This window comes from Anarrhichthys ocellatus, unplaced genomic scaffold, assembly GCF_004355925.1.
Source record: "Anarrhichthys ocellatus isolate YVR2014 unplaced genomic scaffold, GSC_Weel_1.0 scaffold40, whole genome shotgun sequence".
Classification (NCBI taxonomy): domain Eukaryota; kingdom Metazoa; phylum Chordata; class Actinopteri; order Perciformes; family Anarhichadidae; genus Anarrhichthys; species Anarrhichthys ocellatus.
This window is the reverse complement of record NW_022280070.1, coordinates 654,717-665,755: the sequence shown is the minus strand read 5'-3', so window position 1 is coordinate 665,755 and position 11,039 is coordinate 654,717. Positions and strand designations below refer to the sequence as shown.

General features: G+C 44.9%; 1 protein-coding gene across 1 annotated transcript; it reads right to left on the bottom strand.

Annotated features, from left to right (window-relative positions):
* Positions 1 to 107: 107 nt before the first annotated feature.
* On the bottom strand, positions 108 to 9,858 carry mylk5 (myosin, light chain kinase 5). Its single transcript, XM_031868023.1, has 17 exons — positions 9,580 to 9,858; positions 7,147 to 7,296; positions 6,532 to 6,684; positions 6,200 to 6,379; positions 5,775 to 5,810; positions 4,626 to 4,753; positions 4,369 to 4,522; positions 3,965 to 4,276; positions 3,786 to 3,888; positions 3,199 to 3,402; positions 2,881 to 3,098; positions 2,671 to 2,794; positions 1,917 to 2,069; positions 1,713 to 1,839; positions 1,534 to 1,627; positions 1,270 to 1,410; positions 108 to 1,092 (listed from the first exon to the last, which is right to left on the bottom strand). Exons 1-17 carry the CDS (start codon positions 9,695 to 9,697, stop codon positions 887 to 889), a joined length of 2,601 nt encoding a protein of 866 aa, XP_031723883.1. The 5' UTR covers positions 9,698 to 9,858; the 3' UTR covers positions 108 to 886.
* Positions 9,859 to 11,039: the final 1,181 nt, after the last annotated feature.

The window sequence follows — 11,039 nt, the reverse complement described above, 5'->3', positions numbered from 1 at the left end:
AACAGAACGGTTGATGACTGTAATTAACATATTTGTTTGCGAGGGAAAATGTCATTCATAAATTAAGAACAAAAAAAAAATCCCAATTTCATATTTAAAAAAAATGATTTTCCTTGAAAATGGGTATATATTCCAAAAAAATCTTTGTTCAGGAGAAGGAAACATTTTGATACAATTAAATGAAAAAAAAGGCTTGAAATTGTAACTGCAAAATCTATTGCTGTTTCACAGATTCACCCGTCAACCGGGGGCCAGTTTGAAATACAGTCCCCAAATCTCAGCAAGACATCGTTTCATTGCCTCCTGTGTCCCAAGTTTCTGCCAACTAGTAGAAGGAAGATCCAGAGACACTTGGATGCCCATTTCGCCAATGCATTGCATGTTCAAATTAACGCCATAGCTGTACAAATGTAGGTGTACCTTTCTTTAGTTCACCCAATAAAAGCTACATCAGAAATCACAAGTCAGATCTTCACGATGTGATTCAAACAGCGTCATCTCAGGCCCATTTGCGCCTCATAAGAGATATCTCAGTCCATTCATATTGCCAGCTGGAATATTTGTAGGGAAGCTTTAAAATCATTCACCCACAAGCCAAAGTAAGAGATACATTTGTGGATTTTTCTGCAACGCGTTGTTTAAGACAACCATACCTTTGTCCCATATAGAAATATCAACTTTTATACATGCTAGTACTAGCTCTGTAACAATATTCATCTGTTCATACATTTTGTACAATAATACATGTATTATATATTTCTAGCCACAGTAAAGCATGCATTAATCCCCATTTTTATGAAAACAACAATGTACAATACAACTATTTAAGGCACCCAAGAACTCTATGTTTATCAATTTTATCTCTGCACACGAAGATCTAATGGATCTACGCTTGAACCATGAGTTTGGCTGAGCAGAAAGCCTCCCCGTGGTCATTGTTGGCTCTACATGTGTAAACGTTGGCGTCCTCTTGGTCAACTTTGGCTAAGACCAAAGCACAGCAGCCATCTTCCTCGTACTCTATCTGCACAGTGGGGGACTCCACCACGGGCTCTTCACCACACAGCCAAACAACCTCTGGGTCAGGGTATCCTGCCAAGATAGATAGAGGGGTGAGGGGGCAGGTAAAGCAGAACCTCTTAAAATTAACGAAGAACAAAACGGTTTTGGGGGAAGTTCATGTCGGGAGGCCAAATGAAAGTCTTTTTGGCCTGATTGCTTAACAGTAAAATGACAGTATTGTAACATTCGGAGTGAAGTCGTGTGTACCTGTGAGGTGACACGAGAGGCGAGCACTGGATCCCTGATTCACTGTCTGGTCCTCCAGGCTCTGGGTAAAGTTGGGCGGCCCGTGCATCTTGCGCTCCAAAGACAGCAGGGCATGCTCTGCCTCTGGGCTCAGGGGTGAGTCTGGGACAGGGAGGAAGGAGGCAGGAGATGAAAGAGGGGGAATAAACCCTATACAGCAACATTAAACCAGAAAACTAAGAAAGGTCCTGATAGGAAAATGATAGAAGAAAGTTGGCTTCTTACCTTCTCCAGGGCTGGTCGGAGATCCAGAGGGAGAACTGTCACCTTTCGACAGCAGAGCCATTCTCTTCAGGGCTAACAAGGCCTTACCTGCTTTCTATGTGACAAAAAAAAAAGAAAAAAAGTATCAAAGCACAAAACACCTCAAACTCAAAGACACACATAAAAGTTTGAGGTGTTACCTTCCACTTCTGCCTGGCTAAGAACCTCTTCATCTTCTCCTTGGACAGAGTCCTGGTGGCGGCGCGATCTCCAGACTCCAATGCCATCCAAGAGTGGGCAAGTGCCTCCTCACAGGACATCCTCCGCCTGGGGAACACAGAGCGTTATAGTTGGTCCTGAGTAGAGATGGTGTTTTGGAGCCATCTGTGCATTTATGAAATTACCTGGTGTCTTTGTTGAGCAGGGAGCTGATGAAATGTTTGGCCTCATCAGTAATCTCATCAAAGCTCTCCTCATCAAACTCCCACTGGGCACCTGTGACCAGGGTGAGGGTCTCCGCGTCATTGTTACCCTGGAATGGAGACTCGCCACTCAGTCTGAAGACCAGAGAACGAGAGACGGAAGTGTCATTATATTAACCGTTTCAAGCTACAACCACTAGGTGGCATTAAAAGTCAACATTCAAACAGGCGGACTATTACCACCAGCACAGTCCTATCAGTCTGTTATAGGGACACTAGTTATATTTCAGACACTAGTTATATTTCAGATCATCTCTATGACAGATATCTCAAAAACTAAAACAGTCCAGACTGATAAGATGCACAACAGGAATAAACATGTATTTGTATATGAACGGCCCCCTTTAAGTCTCTCGGAGTAGTTATTGGGAGTTATTCCAATTTAGATGGAAAACAAATACACTGGATGTGCTTGACACACACAAATAAAAATCTTTAAATGAATAGTGCTACATTTTGGGAGATATACTTATTCATTTTTTTTTTTTGCTAAGAGTTAGATGAGAACCAATCATATGTCTGTGCGATAAATTATATATGAATGAAACCACTAACACCAGCAGCAGGCTAGTTTAGCTTAGCACGAAGACTGGAAACAGCTAACTTGTTTCAGTCCAAAGGAATCTAAATCCACCTTTAATGTAGAAAGAGCTATGGGTGCGACCGTGAGACTCACAATATGTAGCAGATGACTCCTATGCTCCACATGTCAGTGGTCAAAAACACAGGCTCATAGTTGATCACTTCAGGCGCCACAAACTCTGGAGTCCCATGCATCACCTTGAGAGGCGTGTTGCCGTCTGTTAAACAGAAAATCGCCTAATTTACTCCTGGAACATTCGCTACAAATGACAAGTAAATATTAAGCGAGTTTCACTTCACATACCAAGCCTGCTGGCTAATCCGAAGTCAATGATCTTTACGGAGGTGCCAGTGGTGTCAACGCACACAATGTTTTCAGGTTTGAGGTCCAGATGGACAATGTTCTGCTGATGCATGTAGGCGATCCCCTCCAGGATCTGATGCATGTAGCTCACGCAGGCCGTCTCGGTGTGCTCAAAGCTGTCGTCCACGATACGCTCAAACAGTTCTCCGCCTGCGATACTGCAGACAGATAAGCCGCAGCGACCTCAAATGGTTATCACATTTATTTGCATGCAACCAGAAACTGCAGGATCACAAACACGTCCATGCGGATACTCACAACTCCATGACCATGACCATCTCAGGGTTGTGATCGTACGCTGCAAGACACTGAACCAGTTTTGGGTGGTGGAGGTAGTTCATCAACTCTATCTCTTTACGAGCAGCCTCCCGCTCCTTGGGACGTCGACCTTTGTAGAACTTCCCTGCATGAACACACCCCGTCTCTTTGTGGGTGAGCTTGAACACCAGGCCGAACTTTCCCCTAATGAAGAAACAAGCTTTGTTTTTTTTTGGTTTTTTTATCTCTGAGACTTCAAGAAAGAAATGTAAAACAATCTTTCATCCGAGACCTGTGATTCTAATCCTTCATCTGTCAAAGTAACAGATGAAGAACATTCTTTTTTGTTGCCATTATTAACTGAAGTCGCTGGCGTTGTCAAACCTGCGTTGGTGTACATCTGTTGTTTGTTGAGCAGAACTGTGTCTCTACTTGCATGAATTTCAATCCTCCCTCTTTTACACTTGGCAGACTGCCCGTCTTACATGCAACCCACACCTATGGGAGGAAGATTTTCTCTCGGTTTCTGAAGAAACCGCTTTTTGAAGCTTCTTGGAACAACATGCTTGCTCCTGACAGATACTCACATTCCCAGTTTCTCCTGCAAACTGTAGTGATCTGTGACTTTTTGTGAAGAGTCAATAGTGACACAGGAATACGCCTGCGGGGCCTCTTTGGGTTTTTCTACAGCTACAAAAAAAATGAAATAAAGGCTCATTATATTTGTCTCTGATTTTGTGGTTTTAAAAAACCCATGTTGCCTCACCTTTCTCCTCCATCCTGACCACTGGCGACACTGGTCCTGGCTCACTTGCTCCTACTATGTTGTAGGCCCTCACTCTGAAACAGTATTCCCGAGGAGGCTGCAGCCCGGAGCGCACTCTGTATGAGGTGCTCTTACACTGGTCAGTGAGCTCGCTCCAATCCCCAGACCCAACACGTCCTTGGTTGTTTACCTCGACCACGTAACCCAGGATGGCGCTGCCGCCGTCGTAACAGGGGCCGGACCAGGACAGCACAAGGCTGTTGGCGGATACGAGGGAGACCACGGGACAGGAGGCCGGAGGCTGAGGCCTCTCTGGGTAGGATGATAATGAATGACGAACTCAAGTAACTGCAAACTTGCTTCATGGTCCAGATGCTGCAGAGTGTGTGTTGTTGCTGCCTTACCTATGACAGAGATGGTGAGCGTGTGCTCGGCTGAGCTCCTGCGGTCCTTCACTACGACAGCGTAGCAGCCCGCGTGCTGTGGTTTAGCCTCTGCTATGACCAGTGTGCTGCTCCTATCAGTGCTTTCTGCCCACAGCTCTGGACCATCCACTATCTGCAGAGAGAGAGAGAGAGACATACAGACAGGTTAATACGGAGAGAAATAAAGATGAGATTGCAGAAAGTGCATACTTTGTAAATTCGGCTTAAAATGACACCTGTTCTTTGTGTCTGATCCAACACGACACTACAGGAGGAATGCCGGTGAAACAACACGTCACTCGTGCAGTTTGTCCCACCTTCACCTCGAGGTGCTGTGGAGGGTTTTCGAAATGTAATGCTGCACCTGCAAATTAAATTTAAAAAAAGAATTGAGTGTTTTGACTCTCGGTCCGGTTTAAGGCCTGAAACCTTTAGACTGGAAAGGAAACTGTCCAGTGTGTGAGTGTGAGATAAAGACAGAATTAGTGCTGTGGGATTACATAATCGGAGGTTAGTGCTGTATGCCAAGAATGGAAGTCTGTCACTTCCCCCGAAGGCCCTTATTATTGTAGCGTACAGAAGACCAAGTGTCTCAACTGTAAACACAAGTAAACATAGTTGACCTACTTCAAACAAGTACATCCAGTTCTTGTGTACTCAAGTGTGTTAAACAACGTTAAACAATGTTGCATTTCAGTTCAAAGGGTTTCACACTCAGATATATTTACTTAGACAAATGTCCTTAAAAAAAAGGAACAAACACACATTTGTACTGTATTCTTGTGATATATAAAGTTACCATACATTTACATTAGTATGGAAAATTCCATATGAGAGCTGCAGTCAATATCAACCCTCAAGCTATCAGTACTCAAATACTGTGGCATCAGGATGGGGAATTTGACTAGAGACAATCTGATAAAGTTGACTTTTTAAAAAGGCTTTACTGTTCACCTTCTTAAAAGGCATTCTAAATGATTGCCTCTCAAGCTCTAGACATCACTTATATCTAATTCACAAAACCATAAAAAGCATGTATTACATATCCTGTGCACTCATAGCAGAAGTTCAGACATTAAGCTGTTCATGCTTTTATTGTTGCAGCCTACACCCTAAGGTATAAAGTTCCCCAGTATAGTGGAGCACAATAGCTTAGAGCCAGACAACATTATATCAAGAACAAAGGCCAAAAAAAAAGGTGTAGCTCCTCCAGGTCAAACCACAGCAGCACCAGATGCAGCTCAAACACACAAAAACTGACTCTAATGAATAAATAGCATTCAAATGAACAAGCAGAAGTCGGACAATATAGCAGTGAATGATGACAAAACAGAAAGACAGGTGCATTGCTTTGACATTTGTCAGAGGAGAAAAGTTGTTCTCACCTGTCCCCGAGTTGGCTCTCTTCTTTGGGATGACTTCTGCGGAGACAGGTGAAGCGCAGGTAGGTTTTAGTGGGATAGAGGTGGGGCTCTGCTCTTCTGTTCTACGGCTATCAATTTACAGAGTTTTACTGTACTGTGCACCGTGCACTTCCCTACATGGTGTTCACTTGGGACCGAGAACCTCTAGTGGGTGTATCACTGTTATGGAAGTCCTGCACGATCCCTGATTGGTTCACATGTTGCCCGACAACCAATCAGACACAGACGGGAAAAGGTGCGTTAACTATTTATGTATAAATACAACATATTTCCTGGTGTATAGGGAAGGAAGGAAGCTGCTCTGTATTGTGTTGTTACATCGACTCCTAAAATATCAAGAATGATGAAATCCTTTGTATCGATATGAGATATGAGTATCTGATTACCTCTTGGAGTCGAGACTGGGCTAAGCTTAGAGCCTGCTGGGGAAGTACAAACAGATTCTTTGAACTTCTGCAGCTCGCCTTTGGGAGACTGTGGTGACCTTCCATTCCCCACAATGCTCTTGGAAGCAGAAGTTGGGACATTCAAGACGCGATGCTGCACGCCGCAGATAGTTTCAAAGTCTGGATCGGTTGCAGAAAGAGGAAGAGGAGAAGAGACGCATCCAAAATGAAACTCCTATTGCATTACAACTTGCAAGAGGCAGAGTTTGAAACCAGCAGCAGACTCTGTTGTAATCAAACTTATGACGAGTGTGTCCCAGTGTCTCCCTCACCTCTGACGAACACAGCGGCGCAGCAGGACGTCTTTCCTGCGCTGTTCTCCGCCAAACAGGTGTAGGCGCCAGCGTCTTCTGGCAAGCACTCACTCACCACAAAACTGGTCTCCCTGCCATTGAAGGAAGGAATCCCAAAACGGGCCACTTCACCTGCCCATAGGAGCAAACAAACTAGAAACTCTCTCTCTCTCTCCCGCCGGTGTCATGTGCAAGAAAGAGCAGCCAGGGGAGAGAGGAAGGGCTGACAGAAGAAGCCAGATACCTCTCGAACCCTGTCGGTACAAATGCTCGCAGTCTGGCCGGGCATTGGTCAAACCCATGAAATGTGTAGACAATTAAGCAAAAGACAACTAGAAAGTTGCCATTTGATGTATAAGTGACATGACCATACAGTAGGAATATACGAGTCATTGGGTCGGGGCAAGCACGAACAGAACAGTCAGGAGAAATGTCCCCAGGAGTTGATTTAGTTTGCAAAATGTACATAAGGCAAAATGTAAGAGTTCAAGAGGGTTAATCGGTGAGATAAGGACCCGTTTCAAAACCAAATGCGAGTTCTTGCTGCTTTTGTTTATCTAATGTTCTGTATGGGTGTAAATTGTCCCATCTTACCATTGTGCAACCACGACACTTTCATGGGCTGACTTCCGGTGAGAACCCCCCGCAGTGCAATATCGTTTCCTTCGTCCACGCAACCATCTTGCAGTGGCTCTACGAAGATGGGGGGATCCACACGTTTACCAGCGGAGAGGTCAACAGACCCTGGAAAGAGGTGAGAAGTCGGTCAGGGTTTAGACATATAATGGTAGCAGGGGATGGACCCAAACGCAGAAGGATGTTTGACTGTGATTTTAATAAACTAACAAAAAATGTGCAAAACAAAAACTTGCAGAGCAGGGGAGTCCAAAAAATGTGTAACAATAAGAATCCAAGGAAAATGAGGAAAACGAGCAAAACGAGGAACGGGCAAAACAGGATAAGGTGATTAGAAAACAAACACGAGGGATACATACATGATAGGCGGTCACAGGGGCGGGAGGTGAAGTGAACAAGGGACACAGGCAGGGAAATTCAAAAATAAAAAAGGAAACCGACTAAACAAAACCCAAGACCCAAGAAGTCAGATGTACGAAATAAGGGCAACACATTTATATCAAGGGTTTATAGACTTATCATGACTGCAAACCTCCCTGTTTATTTCTGCCCTCAGTATATATTTACAATGGAAAGTTTGACCACAAACTCGTGTTTTTAAATTAATTCACGCACTAAACTTCTGTATCCTCACACTGATGTCTTCGGCCTTGTCTTAAATGAGAAGCAACACCTGCCAGAAGTGCTAAATGAAATGGAATGCGAGTATGTTCCATCCTCCCGGCTACCCTAACAGCTCACACCACTTCCTCTTTTTGTTTTCTCTTAAATGTCACATGAATTCAGATCATCATTGCGCAGAAAACCACATCGATGACATCAATCCTCCATAATATAAAACACATAATTCATGGTAAGAGGGCCGTGTTTTTTTATTTGTTCCTTTGTTTTCTGTCTTGTTTTTAAATGCATTATTGATATGAGAGCTGGGTGCTGGCTTGAAGCCCGGGGCTGGATATTCCCTGGAACTCCACGCCCCCTGATCCAGTAAAGCTTGAATAAATCATAAAACACTGTAAGGGGCCCAGGGGCAGGGCAATTAGAGGCACCTACATTCCAGCCAAAGAGACACACCTGGAGCTGATCTCCTTATCAGGGAAGCTGATCTTGTGAGATGTTGAGAGAGGAGCGGAGTCTCCCCAAGATCTCCAGTGTTTTGGATACAGATGGAACCGATAATTCGGCTACAGCGGCCCGGGCGGAGATAGTTTAGGTGTTTCTAGTTTGGGAATGGGGCTCTTGACTGAGCTAGATTTTCTGCTTTGTTTGTGTGACTTTGAGTTTGTGTAATTGATGACCCTGGTAACAGCTGCTCTGACTCTTGTCTTTGATTGCTGTGCTGCCACTACTTTCCTTGTCCTCCGTGCAATCCTAACGCAGACATTTTCACCAGTACTATTGCTATTAGGCCTGTCGGGTGTAGTACAGTGCCTTAACTCCACATTGTGTGGAAGTGGAGCAGACCTGACTGTGTGTAATAAAGCCATTTACAGATTACTATAGTTTAACTAAATGGCTGTTTTTACCATCAACCTTTAGCCAGCATTTACAATCCTCAAGTATTCACTGTGAAGCCAGATGTTTACTACTTTGAGCTGCACGCACTGAGAGGTGGATTATCACACCCTTCACACACTCAACAGGTTTTTTTTGTTTGTTTTTTTAAGCAGACCTCAAAGCTTTTAATAGCAAGTCAGTGAAAACTCAGCTGAACCAAAAGCTTACAGGTTGCTGTAAGAACCTTGTACTGCAGCTCAACATGAGACTTTGAAATCACTATAGCACCGTGGCCAAGTAGACAGTTTTTATCTGTTCCTGATGTTTTGACTACTGCACAAGATGGTCATCTGATCGACAGATGTGTGTGTGTGTGTGTGTGTGATGTCTGCCGGGTCACAATTTACATTGAAACAATTTCTATTAAACAGACATTAAATGACATGCAGCTATCCGTCAAACTAACCCTTTCAGTTTCACGGCAAAAGCCACCAAAAAGTTTTCTATTTGTTCAAACTGGAAAGGATGAGAAAGAAAGGCCGGGCGGTATGCTGCTAAGCTTTTAGAGCTAGAGTGATGTTCAGTGTGATGTGAAAATAAAGGGGCCCAAATACAATAAACGATCAGATCAAACATAACACCGGGTATCAACTCTAAAAGCAACAAACTTAGTGTTTGGTCTCAGTTTCTTTGGAAATAATTAAAAAAAAAGTTTTCAAACCAGCAACATTTTTTTCTGATGCAGTGAATTTAAATGTTATGAGGAAAGATCACCATGTTCAGGCTTGCCTACTCGAGCACTAACATTAAAACCATGATGACTGCTATACCAGCGGAGCTCCTGACAACATCAACACACACCCTTGGGTCTCACACAGAGCTTATTATCCGTACCTGTGTAAGTACATCTGCCTCTGGTGCCAACAGCCCCCGGTGCAGACGGTGCTCGGGGCGGCCTGATGTGCATCCTGAAGGTCGACACATAACGCTGTTCGCTGCCCTCGCCGTTCATTTCTGTGCACGGACGCAGGAAAGGCCTCTGAACGGAACAACGAATAATTCACGCACTCATTTCCCAAGCATGGTTATCACACTTCCTTCCTCTGTCACAGCTGTGTGTCTCTGTGCAGCTCTGCCCTCACTCACACTTCTCTGCACATGTTGAAACTCAGTTTTTCTCACCCTCCCCCTGATCTACTCTAACTCCACCTACATCACAATTCTTTCTCTTTTACTTTGGCCTCCTCGGGCAGGGCACCCCCCCCCTTACCCCCCCAAAAGCCCCTCTGATCCCTCCCCCCCCCCCCCCAACCACATTGCTCACACGGCGGTCTTTATTCCCGAGGCTAACAGACACACATAAACAAGGAAAGACAGAAAGAGGGAGAGTGGGAGGAAGGTGGGGGAGGAAGGACTTATCTACCCGCCCAGCCAAAGGTCGCATTGTGTGTTGTTTGTCGAATGCGCTGCCGTTTATCGATTTCCCTGTTTGCCCTCTCACTTATCAATGCTGCAATTGAACTTTGTGATGCCAGTGACACAACGGTTCACTTCACGCCTGCAGTGGATTGAGGGGGGAGAAAAAGCACTGATTGTGAACGACAGGCTCGTAAATCCTACGCGGCTTTAAGCCCCTGGTACAGTATATCCCAGCACACACACACACACACACACACACACAAGGCGGTCGTTTCCAAGGGTAGCAGCATCACTTCAACAGATCCACCTGCTGCTATGGTAACCAGGGGATTTCTCGGGAGAGGCCTGCTGTTGTTCTCATGATGAACATGTGTTGTGTAGACCAAACAGATCACACAACCTGCGTTTTAATATGATGGGATATGCACTCATGAGGGGAGAAATATCAGCCTCGCTGAACACAACAGAGGCCCAGTGAGGTGATTATAACATCTCTTCCCGCTCCGCTCCCATGCCTGATCCCTGGATTCCACATCAGTGATCACACAGAAAAGCACTGTGAGGGGCTTGTTTTTAGTTTCTGTGAGGGAAGAATTCCCAAATCAAACATTTACCAAAATGGCCACGCACACAGACACACCACTGTGAGGGCATTTTGATGAAGTGGATGATGCATACAGTCCGTATTACTGGCTGTTACGTGCTGTGTTGTGTTTGTGTGTGTGTGCTCTCCCTCTGTTTTCCCTCAGGCTTCTCGGGTTCCACCCTCTGTCCCGGATGCCAGCTGCAGCGGCTGATTGGACGCGGCTGCGTTCAATCGCGATTAGCTGTGGCTGGTGGCTAAAAGGAGAGGATCTCCTGAAGGACAATCTCGCGTAGCGGTGGAGCTGTGTGTGTGTGTGTGTGTGTGTGTGTGTGTGTGTGTGTGTGTGTGT

What these genes read in the sequence shown, in the direction of transcription:
- mylk5 (XM_031868023.1), bottom strand. Translation starts at nt 9,697, where the DNA reads ATGAACGGCGAGGGCAGCGAACAGCGTTATGTGTCGACCTTCAGGATG. An exon ending in CCCAGTCTCGACTCCAAGAG is followed by an intron (nt 5,811 to 6,199) that starts GTAATCAGATAC and finishes CTGTCTCCGCAG; the next exon opens with AAGTCATCCCAAAGAAGAGA. An exon ending in CGGATTAGCCAGCAGGCTTG is followed by an intron (nt 2,795 to 2,880) that starts GTATGTGAAGTG and finishes TCTGTTTAACAG; the next exon opens with ACGGCAACACGCCTCTCAAG.